At 42.3% G+C, this 19,284-nt stretch overlaps 1 protein-coding gene across 4 annotated transcripts in view; it reads left to right on the top strand.

Moving 5' to 3' along the window:
* Nucleotides 1–18,368, top strand: part of ASTN2 (astrotactin 2) — an 883,413-nt gene extending 865,045 nt beyond the window's left edge. For all 4 annotated transcript variants that reach the window (XM_079113408.1, XM_079113407.1, XM_079113406.1 and 1 more), the window contains 3 exons: nt 4,340–4,440; nt 6,153–6,336; nt 17,559–18,368. In XM_079113408.1, the coding sequence (XP_078969534.1) occupies nt 4,340–4,440; nt 6,153–6,336; nt 17,559–17,796 (523 nt within the window). In that variant the 3' untranslated portion in view covers nt 17,797–18,368. The remainder of the gene's footprint in view (nt 1–4,339; nt 4,441–6,152; nt 6,337–17,558) is intronic.
* Nucleotides 18,369–19,284: the final 916 nt, after the last annotated feature.

Below are 19,284 nucleotides of genomic sequence, written 5' to 3'. Positions count from 1 at the left end.
CTACAAGGACACAGTAGAGAAGCAAGCCTGGACAGGTAGCTGGGGCTCAAGAGTCTGTTGAATGAATGGACATCCAGGAACTGTAATGGGGGCTCCAAGTGAAGGAGTTTATCGAGAGAATGATAGACTTTGTCCTGGGGATGGTGAGGCTGAGGGGGATGTCAAAGTCCTAATGATGATGAAGAATCCCTGAAAATGCATTGAAGAAGACATCCATGTGGTGTTTTGCTTGTTTGTTCATTTATGTTTTTCAATGTTCTAAGGCCATATTACTTTAGGTACTTAAGGTCTCACATCACAGTGTGTGGGCCCAAACTCAGGCTTTCAGTCTCTGTGACCAGGGTTCCTTTCTCTGAAACAAGGTCAGGGAAAGAATAGCGATGGGTTGGGCCTTGATTCAGGTTCCTAAAACATCCATTCAACTTGACCCTCTGAGCCACTGCTTTTATGATAAAAGCTTCCCATAAGTAGATGTGGACCTAGGTCACCAGCTGCACAAGAAGCACCATAGTGTGTTCAGAAACACTGGAGAAGGGACCAGGAAGCCTGGTGTCTTCACTCCGAATTTACTGGCAGTGGCTCTTTGTGCAGGTCACTTTCTCTTCTGGGCCTTGCTTTCTCTGCGTGAAATGAGGATGCAAAGTTGGGTGACGACTCAGGAGCTTTAATTCACATTATCACTGCTTCAGAGAGAGGATGCTTCACAGAGGTAGCCAACACCCTTCCTGATCGCCTGGGAAACACAAAGACCTGACTCTGACTCTCTGACTCTCTCTCTCTCTTTCGCCCTCTCTCCCTCTCTGTCTCTCCAACCCCTTCTTCATTATCAAGGACTGCCACTTTCTCCCCCTCACAGAGAGCCCCTCCAGGCCCAGTCTGGTCCTCTAACAGCTTTCAGATGTGTCTCTGGAGCAGTTCTACAATTACAGCTGAGACAGGCAGAAAGCTTATGGCCTTGTGACTTTTGACCCAAGCCTGTGAGGTTGACATCTTCCTTTTCTCCTCGCCCCCAACCCCAAGCAGGGAAGCCTGTGGCCTCCTCCATCTCGAAGCTTCCCCTACATGTTTGGTTATTTCAGTGACAAAAATAGAAGCTACTTCTTAAGGAGCCAAGATTGAACCAGGTCTATTAGTATGATGATTCTGTCATTGAATCTTATCTTCAACGTGCAAGATATGAGTACTTTAAACTTATTTTATAGGTAAGGAGACTCAAACTCAGAGAAAGCAAAGTGACTTCCCAAAGAATGCTCAGTCTGCAATTGGAGAAAACAGGAATTATACCCAGGTTTTATAACTTCAAAACATAAGACCACTTCTAGCACCAGCAGGCTGCTATTCATGCTGCTTATGAGGCAGAGAGCTGACCCCGTTCCTCTGATGGAGGAAATGTACTATAGAAGCACCCCCAAAACTGAAGTGACCAAAGGGAAAACCCAGTTAAACATTACTCCAATGTCCTTCTACCTCGAGCCTCCATTTGTATATTTTACTCACATATTTTCCATATGTTCCTTGAAATGCATCTCTTTCTCTTCAGATTCTAAGAAAACAGTTTTTAAAACATGTATTCTTGCACCAATAAGTCCTGTCTATGTGGTCTTTATTTTGTATATTTTTGTTAATGCATTGCCATTATACATGACAGTAGGGTTCACTGTGACATATTCATAAATGCAAATAGCATCATTTGATCCAATTCAATCCTCAGTACTTCCTGGTTTGCTCCCCTCTCACTCCCCCTGATTCTCTTCCTCTATTCTACTGCCCTTCCTCCTATTTGTTTACTTTTTTAATTGGTGCATTACAATTATCCATAAAAGTGAGGTTCATAAAAATTGGCCATTACAGACCGTGTCCTCCGGTATCACTTGTGCAGTCCTTGAGACAGCACACACTGTCTGTGGAACATTCCCATTCTGGTGGAGAAACAAGTTGAGAAATGATATGCAGTACACTCAAGTTCATTCATTTACACAAATCTATATGGAGTATCTACCACATGCCTAGTTACATGAGTGATGCAGCCGTACCCAGTCTGAAGTGTATATCCCACTGGGCTTGCGGGCTAGGATCTGGATCCTGCCTCTGTAGCTTTCTAGATGAGTTATTGTGTGGATGCTAAGTGCTTCCATAATGTTACCCAATGCTCTTCTTACCTCCTCACTTTGCCACTTGTCTGTTCTCATAGCCCCGAGTTTCTTTGTGACCCTGTTGCCAACACTTCTGCATGATTTACCAATGATAACTCACTTCAGAGAACACTCACCTTTCATATCCATCCACCCTGAACTTGTGAGGTGGGTCACAGTCTGCCTATCACAGAGAGATGAAATGAGCTTAGGGAGGTGAAGCAACTTCCCAAGGACACAGAGGAAGGGAGTAGAGCTGGAATATGAACCCAACTGTGGCTATCTCCAAGACAAGGCTCCTTCCTCTGTCACACCTGTCTTCCTTTGGAAGTTTTGATTCATGGCATCTTTTATAAAAACAATCTTCAAGGCATGAGGTTAGAGGGTATTGAAGGTAGGCAGGCTCAGACTCTCCAAGCCATTGAGAGGTAAACCCAGAGCAGGAAAACAGCAGTTGAGAGCGAGAAGTGCAGGCTTTAGAGCAATAGAGAGCATAGGCTTGACATGCTCACTTTCTAAATCTGTGCCTTTTGAAAAATTGCTTGGTTTTTATTTTCAGTCTCTTCTTCTGAAAGATGGGAATAATGAGGGTGATTATTTTAGCAGGCTCTCATAAGATCAGGAAATCACATGAGGGGGCACTGCTCCATGCAGTTGGGATTCAGCAAGCATGGCTGAAGAAACTATATCTGCACAAAATTGAGGGCTACAGACCTGTGGCTAGAAGAAAATATCTGGCAGTGATGTGATGCATGAGCCTCAGCATCAGACAAGCCTAGGCTTACATTGCCAGTCCCTGTAATTACTATGTGACTCTGGGCAAGCTTCTTTCTTTGGACTTCTTGGGGGAATTGTTTGTGGACAAGTAGGTAAGACTAGTTAATAATGCTTAATGCATATTAAAATCTTAGTACAGGTAAATTCTTCATACAACCAACTCATTGTTATTAAGTACCTAATCAGTGCTCTCCTATTCTGAAACTTGGCGATTGTGTTATACCCATTTTATAGCATGAGCTAGTTGGGGTACTAAAGAATGAGGCAAAGATATGGGACCATTAGGAGTCCAGGGTCTTCTGCTTAATATAGGGAATCCTCTATCCACTCCACATGACTGTTTCTACCCTTGAAATCTGGCAACAAAGGATCACATGACAAGAACAGTCCAGTTAGATGGAAGATACTTCTTTTCAGACTTCCTTTCCTCCATGTCTTGCCTCCTCTGGAAAGTTTCTCTGGTCCCTTCTTAGACTTTGTATAAACCACAGAACTCAGAGACTGGAGATATGAAAAGTCAAAGAGATTGCTTTAAAAAACTTTTGTGCTCTGGATTAGACCTGAATCCGCCAGGTCTGCATTTACCAGTCCTCCCTTCCAAGGCTGCACAGGCTCTGTCCACTACCACCAACACAGTGTGGAGCTTCAGATGACATCACAGGAGGGCAGGGACACGCCTTGTACCTAGAATTGCTCCCAGCTCCCTCTCATGACCTACAAGGTTTCCACTGACCTTCCACCTGATCTCACTTTGCTCTGTCTACAGGAGCTGTTTATTCCTCTGCCAGGTCTTCCTCCCATAAGCTGTTTTTTCTCAATATTCAGTTTTCAGCTCTAACTTTCCCGCCTCTAGAAGGCCTTCATGGACTACTGTGTCTAATGTACATGCATTTCACTTTTTCACATTATTCTGTATTGTTCTCCATCATATTTATTATCTGATTTTTTGTTTATGTTTTGACTTGCCTTAAGCAAGTAGGAATCTTAACTTTCTTGTTCACCTTTCTAACCTTAGCACCTAAAATAATCCATTCTTAGTGAAAGAAAGAATGAACGAAGGAATGTGTCTGTAGAGCCAGCAGGGCAGCACTGGGACTAACTTCCCAGATTCTGGACTCAGACTGCTTGAGTTCAAACTCCTATTCTGTCCCTAAGTGACTATGAGAACACAGATACGCAGTATCCTCTTTGATGAAGTTTGGGTGATAATAATTCTCTTCCTTTAGACTTGCTTAATTGTAAATTAGGAGATTTGGTGCCCAGCGGGCATTCAATGCTCAATACATGTTTTATAATCATCCTTCTTTAAAAAAATTCTGTTTTCCTGCATTTTAAGCATCCCTAAGTTCTTTGGACCACTGGTCCTGTGCCATGATTTTGTGTGTTCCTTCCTTCTGAGCCTAGTACTCTGTTTTCTTGCTGTGCTACAGGTTCACTCTCTATGCAGTGGATACACGGGGGAGGCACTCTGAGCTGAGTACAGTGACCCTGAGGACAGCCTGTCCTTTGGTGGATGACAACAAGGCAGAAGGTAGGTGACCTGCCTCTCACTTTCCAAGTAGGTTCTACCTTTCCCCTCTCCTGAGTTCTATACCCAACAGTCACTAACTAGCACCACATGTGTACGTGTGTGCACACACACACACTTGTACAGAGAGAAGAAAGTAAAGGAACTAAGGGAGCAGGAAGAACATGGAACTAAATTAATCACAGGCATGAAGGAAAATATTGAGATCGACTAGTAACGTCTGTGTTGCTTCTTTTACAGAATTTGTTCATGTTCTGATTAACAAGTAAAGAGTGGTTAGAGGGACAGAGCCCATTAGTGTAGCCCTCTTAGGAACCAGTCACTTTCTTCTACTTAAGTCTATACTAGAGCTGGACAAATAGGTGACATTTAGAACACCATTTCACCCATTTTGTGCCTTGGCAGACATCATTAACTGATCACAGCACACTGTGGCCTCTGGCTCAGTGGTGCCTCTAAATCCTCATCATAGAGCTACTCAGTGACTGTCAGTCCAAGGTAGCATGCAATATCAAACTTTTTTGCTGTTCCTGGTCTTTTGACAAAATCACCTAAAAAAATAATAAAACCCATCAATCAAATCCACCATATACTTAGGCAATGTTTTGATGCAGTTTCTACATCTAGACTGGCGAAATGTGATGGTAGCTCATGGGTCCTGGTGACTCACTTTAAGTTGAGCATGCATTTCCCCAAAAACCCTGGCACAACTAATACTGTGAAGACATGATCTCTACCTTTTTGGAGTTTACATTCTGGATAGAGAGACAGACAGAACTTAATAAGAAACTTGATAATACGTGTTTTATATGACACCAGACAAGAGAGACTGACCTCAAAAGCAAGTAGATTTGGGATATTTTCTTATTTTAATTGTCATTATTTTAAAATAACATCTTTATTATTACTTTAAAATAACATGTGCACATGGTTAAAAAACAAGGACAAAAATTAGAGTGAAAAAAATAGTACAAAGTAAATTTTTTTTCCTGGTTCTAAGGTCCTCTAGATTCTTCTACAGGTAACTGTTGTTAGTAATGTTTTGGGGACACAGATTTTGATCAGAACCTTCGAAGCTGAAGGAATGTGCCTTCCACTTGTGATGAATTCAAAATCGCACAGACTAGTAGAAGAGACTGGGGGAGTGGGAACATCCCTGCTTGGCAAGTAGAAGAGTCTGAATTCTCTTTAAAAGGTTTTTGAACAGTTTTCTGTAATGAGACCTGATTACAGAAATGTGTTGGAGATATTGCAGAGGAGAGGTAGGATGAGGATGCTGAGATGAATCAAGTCAATTTATTGCAACCGCTGCATTTTTTTGGGAATTTTCTGTTAAATCATGAGTACAATACATACATCAATAATTGAGTTTGTATTTGAGTATTGAGTGTTCTATATTCATTTTGTTTTGTTCTGTCTTGCTTCTCCAGGGCCTTGTACATACTAGGCAGGCCCTGTACTAGGGAACTGCAGCAGAGCCCCACATTCAGTGTTGAATTTAGTTCTTCCAATGCCCCTCCAGAGTAGACATTATTATCTCCGGTTACTAGGTAGGACCATCAAATGCCACTAGTTATTGACATCCTCAGGAAGTTTTAAGATTAGTGTGTCCACAGAGGCACAAGTGAAGTCCTGCAGAACTGTGACTTCCTTGTTGGGAGCCATGCTCTGCCCTCACCGTGCAGTGATCTGTTTCTGTACTTCTTCCCTCTCAGAGATAGCTGACAAGATCTACAATCTGTACAACGGGTACACAAGCGGAAAGGAGCAGCAGACGGCCTACAACACACTGATGGAGGTCTCGGCCTCCATGCTGTTCCGAGTCCAGCACCACTACAACTCTCACTATGAAAAGTTTGGTGACTTTGTCTGGAGGAGTGAGGATGAGCTGGGGCCCAGGTATGGGTTTAGGAGTGTGAGTAGAGGGGCAGACTCTTCCTGCTCCTCTTCGGTTTTGCTGGACCCTTTCTCATAGGCTTACGATGAACTTTATCAAATACATAAGGGTGGTGATCAGTATAGGCATGTCAGGGCTACAGATGGAAAATGGGCAGCAGGATTCACTTCTTACTGAAAATGTATTGGTATAGATTCAAATAGTCTTATCAAGGGAAAATAGCACTTAGTAGAAAATCAATGACTGATAAAAAGTCAATAGAGTTAAACAACAAAAACTGAACAAAGTAAAAATGTTGTTCAGTCCCATCAGAGCATGAGATTTTCACTATAAAAGGGAGATTAGTAAGAGAAATGTCAGACACAGCTCCTAACTTATTCTTTTTAAAGCAATCTTAGAGACAGAGACTGAAGGAGGTAATCTAGCTACTTTTTCAAATGTCATTTATTGATACGTAATGTTGTCAGTGATCATTTTGAGTATCACCTGTGATCCTTTCCCCAACCCAGAAGAACTCCTTCTCCTTCTGCCCTTTGGTAAGTATTGTTTGGAGGAACTGAAGAATTTCCGAATAGTTGCGGCAAAGTGCCTGCCAGCAGGAATGGTAAGAGATAAGAAGGCAGAGGTCAGTAGGGGCAAGATCCTGAATGCCCTTTAAATAGGGTTAAGGAGTTTGGATTATCTCCCTAGGGTAATGGCAAGCTTTTCAAGTGTTTTTCACAGGGAAGTGATATTATCAGATCTTCAAGGAAGAAAGATCCTTCTGACTGCAGTTGGAAAGCAAGGAATAGAGGAGTTAAGGCAAGAGAGAGGCCCTGAATGCTGTTGTGTTGGCAGGCCCAGGGAAATAGGGCAGTATTCTCAGCCAGGGTAGCACTGGTAGCATTGGAGAGAATTGCATGTCTTCCTGAAATACTTCGTGGGTGGCACTTCAGGCTCTAAAAATTCAAAATGACCCTGTAGGGAAATTCCTCCTATTTTTTGGATAATGAAGCGTAAGTTCTATGGGGTTAAACAAGTTACCCAGAGTTATACAGCGTTTGGCATGGAGGCTGCTCCTGCCTTGAACTCCCACCCTGAGCCCTTGTAACACTGGCAACGACCTTCCAAGAATTTGAGAGCTTCAAGGGATGAGATGAGAGCATGGTCAAAGGATAAAAGGGATCTCTTCCTTGGTCAGCCTTATCAGATTCTGTTGGGTCCTAAACTTTAACTTTTTCCTCCTTACATGAAAGGAACGTTCTTTAGATAAAAGCTAAAAGAAGGTGGATTGGCAGGCACAAGCCCAGAGCACCAGATGAAAGCCACTGCATGAGTCATCTTGGCTGCCATCTTGCCACAGACTAGGAAAGGCACTTCACTTTATTGGGCTTCCCCACAGGGCTCAGGGACTTGGGTGGAAGCTAAACCAGAGCTTCACTCCTAATTTTGTCTTTACAACCTGCTAGGATTCTTTATGATCCTCCAGAACATAAATCTTCCAGAAAGGCCTCCTGGCCGCCCACAGAGTGAGGATAACCCACTCAGCGATGGACTGTGATAAGCTGCTCACCTCCAGTCAACCAGTCTTCAGTCACTGTCTACCAAGTCCCATGTACATCGCCCAGCTTCCTCCTTCTTTGGTCTTCCTAGTCTCCCAGAGGGATCTGAGATTGCACCAACATCCCACACTGGCATGTCAGCAAGAATCAAGAGAAATGCATCCTAATCTATCCTGCCTAGCTGTTAAATTCACTGGGCAACCCTGGGCTCTGGACCTTTCTGGCCTTCAATCTTCTGTCTGTGAGATGATCTAGGTGAACTAATGCAGTGAAATTCTTTTTTTTAAATTATTATTCATGCAATTATTTTTCCTAGATTAATCTTACTTAGAACCACAGATTTTAGAATGCCAGGCCCTCAGAGAATTCCTTAAAATTTGGCCCATTTCCTTTATTACACTTTCATGTTTTAATTCTCTGTAGTGGAATCACTAGTTTTCATATCTTATATTGCTTATGTGTTTATTTACGTATTACCTCTCTTCCCAGTGCATTCTAAGTTACATATAGTGATCCTTGATGTGCTACTCACTTTTGAAAGTTGGTGCTAAGTAAGTCCTTACTAAATAATTTGATAATGAAAGGTGTCTGTCAATGTGTGGGCAGATGATTACAGAATGGTTCTGGGAGAAGCTAGAGAGGGTGGCCTGGAATCCACCTGCTGGGTCTCTCCTGTGTGCCACACTCCCACACCAAGGATCCCTGCCTCTCTTCCAGCTCTCAGGGATCTTTGATAGATCATAGTTGGAAACAACTGAATCCTGTGAACTTTAAGATTTTCTGACATTCTAATAAAGCAGTGTCCTTACAATATTTGAAGAGACCTCACTTCTTTAACTGATTTATTGATTCATTTAATGTGCTATGTGCCAGGTCCTGTGCTGCAGGCTAGAAGAAGAGTAAAGGAGACAAATGATGCTTTGTATACAGTTCAGCATCTAGTTGGAAGGGAAGATGTCATAAGATACATGCTATAAAAAGGAGGATGGGATGATGTTTCAGAGCAATGCTTCTCAAATGTTCATGTGCATGACATAAACCTGAGCACCTTGTAAAAATTCCTGTGAACTCAGTGGTCCAGGATGGGCCTGAGATGCTATATCTCCAACAAGTTGCCACGTGATGCCAAAGTTACTGGTCCTGAAAACACACTTGGGTGACAAGGATTTAGATGCAGGTAGTGAGATGATCTCATCCAGACCTGGAGCCCAAGGAATAATGCCTGGAGAAGAAAGAGAGGTTGATGCATAGAATCAAAGAAAGAACAGGAGTCTTGCAGGTGGAAGGGGGAGGGTATTTTCATTGGAAGGAACAAATAGTGCAAAGATGAGAGAGGGTAAGGTAAGAGAAAATAGTTTAGTCAGGAACTATAAATATCTCTAGAGCAGAGAGTTCAAGGTGAGAGGGAAAAGGAAAAATGAAAAACAAGGCTGCAAGTTTAGCAAGGGTCAAATCATAATGGCTTTTGTGAATTCTATTCAGGAGTTTGTTTCTTCTCCCAGAAGCTGAGTAAAGGTTTTCAAAAATGGAGAGATTTAAATAAATTTTCTCTGCCTCCCAAGTGTTCCCAAGTGTACAGAACATCAAAGTTTAAAGGAGAGAGAGTAAGACATTTCCCTGGAGCCAGGATCCTAGGGTTCATGTCCGAGCTTTGTCACCTACTTGCTGTGTGACCTTGGACAAATTCCATCCCTACTTTGGACCTCATTTGTAACATAAAAGGGCTTACCTACAAAGTCCCTTCCAGCTGGGAAGCCAAGGAACCAGAAAGTCCTGAAGGTCATAGAGACCAGAAAACAGATACAATATGTGTGGAGTGTCTTTTCACCTCCAGCCCAGTACGTCCTGTTTCTCAGGGACCCAAGTTGGCTAGGGAGAGGGGAGCTTTTCCCAGGAGCACACTGAGGGCTGATATGGGATGAACTCTATTAGGATTCTCTTGGACTATGTAACCACCAAACCCCAAAATGTTTTGAACTCCTCCTTGGATCTGGGGTTACACAGCCCCATAAAATTTAGTGACAAAAGGGCATTTCTTACCTCTGCCTAATAAATCTATCAGGGAAGTGTTCCCCAGAGCCTAATTCTCATGACAACTATAGGTCACTGCAAACAGCTGCTCAAAGAAGGCCCGCTGACACCCAGCTGTCCCAGCCATAAGGTTCCTATTAGGAGACTTGAAAAACTGAGCTCATAGGTGGCCAGGGACCAGAATTTGCTCCGGTCAGAGCATCCTTGACCACTCTTAGCCTTCTTTATACTTTCAGTTATGTTTGATTCAAATGATAGGGTAGAAAGAAAAGAGAAAGTACTTGAAGAGATTTGGTTTCAGTGAAACTGATCTATCTCAACTAGGAATGGTATGCTCCCATGGCAGACATTGCTAACAGATCCCAGAAATTATCACAGGCATGGTGCAGCCTGAAATCCCTCTCCACATGGTAAGAAAAGGCACTTTTCCCACCTGAAAAGAGTTGGCACATTTATTGCTCTAAACTTGGTGAAAATAAGCAACCTGGGGTGTCCCTGTACAGATTTCTAAAATTGCATTTATTTTTTTCTTAGCTTTATTGATTAACTCTCTTCCAATTTAAACAAATTTTTTTGTTTTTGGATTTTTGTCTTGTTCTTTTTAGATATACATGACAGTAGAGTGTATTTGGACATATTATACATACATGAAGTATAACTTATTCTAATTAGGATCCCATTCTTGTGGTTGTACATGATGTGGAGTTAGTCTGGTCATGTATTCATATGTGAACATAGGAAAGTTATGTCCAATGACATTCTACTTCTTTCCATTCCCCTTCCCCCTCCCTTCCCTTCATTCCCCTTTGTCTAAGCCAAGGAACTTCTCTTCTCCCCCTCTTCTGGTATATTAGCATCATATATCAGAGATATCATGGTAAGTGAAATAAGCCAATCCTAAAAAACCAAAGGCCAAATGTTCTCTTCCAATTTTTAAGATATTGGGACAAGAACAGACTTAGGCTTCTTGGACCATGTTGCCAGAATCTCAGATGATTTTATTTTTTTCTGCATATTTTAACATTTCTGAAATCAGGAAGACTTGTGTATAACAAACATTCACATTCATCATATTCTTTCTTGATAGGCTATTATTTTTATGTACATTTTTATTAGTATATTATAATTTTACATTCCTGTGAGGTTCATTTTGACATATTCATACATGGGTATAACATAATTAACTCTGTTTCAATCCTCAGCACTACCTCCTTCCATTCCCTCTTTCCTCCCCCAACCCCCTTCCTCTACTTTGTTGTTCTCCCATTAATTTATTTTAATTGGTGCATTATCGTTATACATAAAAGTGGAATACACTATAATATATTTATACTTCCACATTGCATGATTTGGTCAATTTCATTCTATAGTTTCTCCCCTTTACTATTCCTCATTCCTTCCCCTCAATCCCTTTTCTCTACTCAACTGTTCTCCTTTCTATTTTCATGAAGTTCCCTTTTTAAAGAAATAGTGTATGATTCCTGTTATGTGAGGTACCTGGAATGCTTAAGTACATAGAGAAAGAAAGTAGATTAGTGGTTTCCAGGGGCTGGGGAAAAGGCAGAGGGCGGAATCATTGTTTAATGGTGTGGCGTTTCTGTCTGGAAAGAATTCTGGAGATGTATGGTTGTATACCAACATGAATGTGTTTAATGTCACTGAATTATCTACTTGTAATGGTTAGAGTGTTATATTTTATGTCAGATGAACTTCACCAAAAATTTAAAATTTAAATAAGACTGTCAATATCTCATACTAAGCTACAAATGATAGATAATGTCTTATTTTCTGGTCAAAACCAGAAAATACATTTTTTTGAAATAAAAATCTAAACATTTAAAAATTTTTAAAAAAGTACTGTATAAAGAAAACCAAATTCCTCCTTCTCTCTAAGTTCCACATATGAGAGAAAATATTTGACCCTTGACTTTTGGAGTCTGGCTTATTTTACTTAACATGATGTTCTCCAGTTCCATCCATTTACCAGCAAATGACATAATTTCATTCTTGTTTATGGTTGAGTAAAATTCCGTAGTTATATATACCACATTTCTTTATCCATTCATCTCATCTATTGTGCCACACCTAGGCTGGTTCTATAACTTGACTATTGTGAATTGTATGGCTATAAACATCAGTATGCATATATCACTATAATATGCTATTTTAATTGTTTTGAATACCATGGAGTGGGATAGTTGGATCATATGGTGGATTTGTTAAAACAATCACATCTCTTACATCTTAGATATCTTGGGATAAAGAAATACTAGCAAAACACACTATTACTTTGAAAAATAGTGTCAAATGGACCCATTTCCTTACTGATAATATAACAATGTTGGTTATCATCTTTAAGTCCCTATCAGCTCCAAATGAAATAGTTTTGAGTCAGTAATTCCAGCCGCCAGTCAAGAAATTCTTAAAAGGCCACCAGAGGAACCATACACAGTCCAAGAAACAGCTATTGTGGACTGGTCATTTAAAAATCATTTCATCTCCTGAACAATAGATTTTGAAGATTAAGCAATGGAAAATTCAATGGGTTATATAAATTGCTCTAGATTACACAGCTACTCAGAGTGGAAGCCCACATCCAAAATATTGTCTTCTGATGTCAAACCAGCCCTGTTCAATATAACAAATTGCACCCCAAGATGTCTACGCAACTAGAGAATACATTACGATTCTCAACGGAAATAAAATGCTTCGGCAACAAAGAAGGAAACATGAGTTATGTTGGCTGGGAAGATCTGGAAGATTTCCTGAAGATGAAATTTCAGCATGACTTTGAAGTACAGATAGAATCCCAGTAACTGTGCTCCTCTGGTCTCAGCAGCTCCACGCTTTGGCAGTTGCGTCACACCAATTTCTGTTCTGAACTTCTAATCAGGCATACACACACACACACACACACACACACACACACACACACACACACACAAGTGCAAGAAACTCACACTCCAACTCCCACCACCAGAACACTCCTTTCTAAAACATACTTGACTTGATCACCTCCAGTGACAGGGAATTCACCACCATATTGAAGGATCCATTCTATATTTAGATGACTCTGGTTTTAAGAGGTATTTTTGGTAAATTATTATATTGAACCAAAATTGACTTCTGTTCATTTTAGGATGAATTTGTCACTAACACTGGAATGTCTTGCAGCAAGGACTTGAGACCTAGTCTTTCTCTCTGTCAGTCTGGTTAAGTCATATGGCTAGCCACAAGCTCACTTTTACCAGCTCAAGACTGGGAAAAGCATATACACTAGAATCGTGGTGAGGGTTAGATTTAGATGATACTGCATGGGTACTATTTCTGGCACATAGTGGGTGCTCAAGTCATAGTTCTTATCATCCCCGATCCCTGGATTTTCCCCACATGTCTTCAGTTACCATTTGCCAACATCCCCTCTTCTGTTCCATCCCTGCTTTCAGCTCAGCAGGCTTGCTTCTGAGTTACCTTTACCATCATGGTCCCATTACAGTTTGTATACGTCCTTCTTACCAGAAGTGATGGGGGTTCTCCAGCTGTGGCCTGACCAGAACAGCATGAATGAAGTCATTACTTCCTTTAGACTACCCCTCCACATTGAGAAGTTGTGTTTCAATTTTTCATAACCATGTCATGCCCTTGACTCTCATTAAGCTTGGGGTCAGCTCACACAGAGACATTTCAGCTCAACTCAAGAAGGCAGGGAGGAGGAAAAGCAGCCAATGGAAACATTTCTTTGCTGCCACTCTTCTTCTTTTTATCCATCTCAGGGCACCCTTAGAAGTTAGGTCTCTGTCCAATAGCCAGGTCACCAGCTGATTGGGTAATGATGCTGGGAACAGAATGGTGGGTCAAAGGTTCTACAATTCCCGGAGAAGTGGCCTCGGGCCCAACCCCTCACTCCTCCACAAGCCAGCACTGTCTCATTCTTGCCTGCTGATACATGATAAATTCATATATGGTGTCCCTTCTTCACCCCTTGCCTCCCATCCCAGTGGGCCTGAGTCCTGATTCCAATGAGGAAGATTTCATTTCCGGTATTTGAGAGCAGTGGTCACTCTGACCTATGATTTCCCCTCTAGGGAAAGCTCGAAGCATGCCTGGCCTTTGATTTATGGGTCTCCACTCCCTACGATTTATTACCCAGCACTCCTGCCTTTGGTCTCTCCCTCCCTTCCTCCTCTCCCACCCTACAGTACCTCCAGGCCTTCTCTTCATACCTTCACTTTCGAATTCTCCTGTCTTCCTTGTCTAAATGCAAACATTGGTTTACAGTACTCAGTCTTGTGAATGCCTATGACAGTTGTTTCATTTCAGCCTAACAGTCCTATAAAATAAATATCTATATTTTTGTTTTACAAATAAGGAAACTGAGGCTCAAAGCAGTTAAGTGACTTGCTTTCCTGGGCTGCAAAGTCCCTATCTATCGATGCTTCTTCAAATCATGGTTCACATGTACTCAGAGCTAAGTATTTTCTGAGACATTATTTTGCTAATAACACATTTTACTGATGTGGGAGCTTGGTTAGTGACATTGAAGAACTTGCTCATGATCCACTTAGCTGTTGAGTTATAGAGCGAGAACTTGAATTAAGGACCCCAGAGCTAAATACATCATCTTGACTCTATGCAATCAGAAATCCTGTTTCTAGATTTGTCTGTTATTAATTTAAGGCATTCTTTTGAGGCAAGCAGTTTTCTCCTTCCAGGCCTCAGTTTCCCCATCCTTCTGAAAGGAGGCTTTGTCTAGCTGTGTTCCAAGTCTCTCTGAGGAAATGGCTAGGCCTTTGGAGGCAAAGCATTTGGGCATATTGGAAGACTCACCCTTTCCAATCTCATTTTGTACTTGTTGATTATTCTTGTGAATTCCAGGACCAGCCCATGGCGCTCTCTATTGTCCAGAGAATAAAATCCAAGTCCTTCAGCGTGGATTGAAAAGTCTGAATGGTTTAATCTCTGCAGAGCTCACTGGCCTTCCATCTCATCACTGTCCCAGCCATTTCAAACTGATGGTTTAAATTGGAATGATCTATTTCTTCTACCTTCCTAATCTATCTAAAACATTTGGTTCATTGTCGAAGACCTAGCTCAGCTTTTACACTATTTGGGAAGATTTTTCTGAGACCCTGAATCGATGGCTAGGTGCCCATCTTGTATTCTCCTGTGGTGCTGCTCCTATTTTCCAACCCAGGCTCCTTCCACTGACTTATTCAGACACATAAGGCTTAAACCAGTTTATTTCTTTCTCAGTGCCTGGTATACAAGAGCACCTGGCAACACAAGGGTCATGGTGGTGATTCTGGGGATGATAGTTTTTAGTGCTTACCAAGTAAGCTTTTCTAAGCATATTGTGTAATAATTTTTTAAGAGTTTTACTGGTATGAACTTATCTAACTCCATAACTCTGTGAGGTGAGTACTATGGTATTCCCTTTTCACAGAGGTGGAAACAGAATAAGTAGCTTTCTAGGAGCACAGAGAGAACTAAGTGAATTTTGATTTTAAAGGAATGGGAATAATGATGGCTCACCATCATTATTCACCATCATTATTGAGTGAATTCCAGACATAGAGCCTCAGACCTGTGCAGTGTCTTATCTCCGTGCCTTTGCCAATGCTCCCCGCCACGTCTTTGACCCTTTCTCTGTCTAACTCCTGTTCGTTCATGAGATTCAGCACAATTTCCCCTTCGACTAGGAAGTTTTCTTGGACATCCCCTGTTCTACTTAGGCACCTTCCTCTGTCTTCAGAAGCCTCCTGTGACGTTTCCCCCCAGTCATTGCTCTCTTCCTCTATTGTAGTCTCCACTCCTCTGTCTTTTCCACCTAATCCTGCTGAATGGAAGCTCTGCCACATAGTAAGTGCTGAGTTAATGAGTATGTAATATACTATCTCCTTTAACTTCACAGGAGCTCCATTTGTCAAAGAGGCAAGTTTAGAGATGTTCAGTAAAATTTCCAAGGACATAGAGCTATTAAAGAAGAGAGCAAGAACTCAAACAAAGAGAGATGAGAAATAAACTGCTCAACGCCTTCTGGGGAAGCAGGGGTGCGCCCGCCCAAAAGGAGGGAGGGCTGTGGATAGAGTGTGATTATGAAGTGATGAATTCTTGGCACCTCAGGAAATATTCCGCCCAAGTGGTGAACTATACAAAGAGGACTTTTTGAAAGGCACCTCATAAATCATGCCCACAAAACATAACACATAAGCCCAGTCCTTTTGCAGCCACCACACAGGTGCCTAACACAGTCTCCCATTTGTGGGGTCCGTTGTCATAAAACTCCTTCCCTCTTGGGGTCCCAGCAGGGCACGCAGAGGGCAATAGGAGAGAGGGCTTCTCCTTTAGCCTCACAGGGTCCCTGGAATGCAGAGAAGGCAAGGCAGACACCTTGACAGTGGAGCTGACTTGTATTGTGACCTGGAAAAGGCCATTTCATTCCCTCTCTAAACCTCAGTTCCCATATATTAATGAGAGGAGGTCAATGATTCTCAACTGGGGTGATTTTGCCCCCCCCGGCCCCCCTCCCCCGCAAAAGACATTTGGCAATGTCTGGAACCGATTTTATTTTCCTGACTGGCATGGGGCTGCTGGTGGGTGAGGCCCCACTGTGCTACTAAACATCCTGCATAATTGCTCCTACAACAAAGGCCTTCCAGTGCCAGTGTGAGAAACCCTGGGCAAGTTGATCTCAAAGATCCTTCCTAGCTGTGACCTCCAGCCATGAGGCCTCTTATGGATCCTCTTTCTACTGTGAGATAAAAGGTTCCAGATAAGTTCCTAATAATGACACCAGAGTACAGAACGGTTCTGGCCAAGATTAGTGTTCAGTCTGGCTTTGATCCTGGGGCATCAATCCAACCATCTTTTAACGGTAGCCCGCATGGAAGCTGAGTGGTAAGCACAGGGTACTTCTCACACATAACCTCAACCAACCAATTTGTAAGAGTAAGATGGTCATCAATATTTTAGAGATGGGAGAAAGGAGACACAGATAAGCTGTGATTTGGGTACATTTCTATTTATTTAGCCGTTGATGAGAGAGAAGCACAGAGGACAAGATTCCCATTTTTTGTGACTGTGAGAAAGTGATGGGAGAGTGAGAGAGGCAATAAAGCAAATAGTTGGAGGAAGAAGTCATGGATTCAGGCCCAGCTTCCTCTGCCCAACTCCAGGTCCCCTTGTATTTGGCCTGGTCAAGTAATGTCATTTCTCCTCACCTGTTAAATAGGAGTGAAAAGAACAAGATGTTCAGGACTGATGTGAAGATTAAATAAAAGTTTTAAAATGCATGTAAAGTACACCCCCACTGTCCAGCACAGGATAAATGTCAGTTTTAGTTATTGTCATGGGGTTTTGTCATTAGTGTAAACTTTCTCTTTGGCTAAAGTCCTTCTAATTGCTGTGGATCCCATATCTTTGAGGTGAAAGTACTAGTTCAAAGGTTATACCACTTTCATTTTTTTTATGCTTGTAAACTGAGGAGGGTATGTTCTAAGGTGACTGGAATAGGTGTTTAAAATATCACCCTTAAGAAGTCACTGGGCAAGATGTCTTTGCATGACTGTTGACCTCTTTTTGCCACTTGAAAGACTCAACAATCCCTGATCTGGGCTTCTTCCTTAACCGTTGCTGTCTCCTCAAATTTTCAGGAAGGCCCACCTGATCCTGCGGCGGCTGGAAAGGGTGAGCAGCCACTGCTCCAGTCTCCTGCGAAGCGCCTACATCCAGAGCCGCGTGGACACGGTGCCCTACCTCTTCTGCCGAAGTGAGGAGGTCCGACCTGCAGGCATGGTGTGGTACAGCGTCCTCAAGGACACCAAAATCACATGCGAGGAGAAGATGGTGTCCATGGCCCGAAACACGTATGGGGAGTCTAAGGGCCGGTGAGGGAGGGTACTGCCCTCCATGAGCACAGAGACTCTCCTAGGGGGAGCAGTACTCTTGTGGATCCTGGGCCTGGGTGGGCTGGGGGACAGCTGAGGATGGGCCTGGCAGATGAAGCTTGCCAGCAAGGCCAAAGCAAAGTGCTCCTCCTGTGGATAGTGGACAGAGAACTTTGTAACCAATGGAATTATTCATTTTCTCTTTTATTTTTTCTAAGATATTATTTGACTCTATCAAATGTCTCTCCTTTTTAAAACTTTTCTTATGGATGGAAGTCAGTCGGGTGGCAGGAGCCTTCAGGTGGAGACCAAGCGGCCTTTCCTTTTCTTCCTGCCCTACTCAGCTTCCTTCCTACCACGGACCCCTGGAAGAGACCTGTGGAGAGACAGTTTGACCTCTTTGGCATCAGGAAGGAAGCTCTAAGGATTGTTGCAGTGAGGAAGCTTGGGTCTTTAAGACTTCTCTCTCTCTCTTTTTTTTCTGGACATTACTGAGTTTGCAGGACCTCTGCTTCTTCCTGTCTGCCCAGAGTCCCTGCAGGACTTTCTGTGCATTAAAAATTCCTATTGTCTCTCTTTCTGCTTGGGTGATATTTCTTACTAATGAAGTGTGTTTGGAGGACTTCTGTCTATGCACTAAACAAATATTTATTTAGTAGATATTATATGCCAGGCACAGGATTAGCAACTGAAGGCAGGAGTTCTTTGCACTCAGGGAACTTATGGTCTAGTAGTTATCATACAGAAGCAATCTGGTGATTTCCAACTGTGCCAAGGGAAGAACAGAGGTTCTCTGATCTCCTCAATGGGTGGTAGAATGCGGAAATGCTTCCTTAAAAAGTGAAACCTAAGCCCAAAGAATGAGGAGAAGGGGAGGAATAAGCCAGACAAAGGTGGGAAGGATGGGATTTGCTCCAGGCTGAGAAAAAATAGAAAGTATGACACATTCAAGAGTTGGAGCACTTTCATTTAGGACGTGTTGAAGTAGGAAGTGGCAAGAGGAGAGGCTGGGAGCTCAGCAGAGCATCTAGTCTTGAACAAGAAGTTTGATATTATTTTGAAGTAACCAGGAGCCACTGAAGGACTTTAACAAGAGTGAAATGGTCAACTTGCTCATTAAGAAAAATTGCTTCAGCTACAGGGTGGAAGATGGATTGGAGAGGGCCCCAAAGAGAGGGTGACCACGGTCGTTTTCCAGGAAAGAAGTGATGACAGAATGGATCCTGTGGTCTTAGGGGGAGACATTCCAATTGGGTTTTCCTTTTATTTATTTATTTTTAGTCAGCTTTATTGAGGCATAATTGAAATTTCCTTTTAAATGGCAATTGTGCTCTTGCTAGTGTGTTCCCTGGGAAGGTAATAGGTACAAAGAGGCATTATAAATTCTCAATGACATGGTGTTAGCACAGGTAAGCCAGCAAGCTAGAGGAAAGGAGATGTGGATCAGATATATCATAAGGTCAGAATGACACTTGTTGGGAGAGTAGGGACT

The sequence above is a fragment of the Sciurus vulgaris genome (genome assembly GCF_902686455.1).
Source record: "Sciurus vulgaris genome assembly, chromosome: 15".
NCBI classification, from domain to species: Eukaryota; Metazoa; Chordata; class Mammalia; order Rodentia; family Sciuridae; genus Sciurus; species Sciurus vulgaris.
Note: the sequence above shows the minus strand (reverse complement) of the source record. Positions and strands in the feature narration are given on the sequence as shown.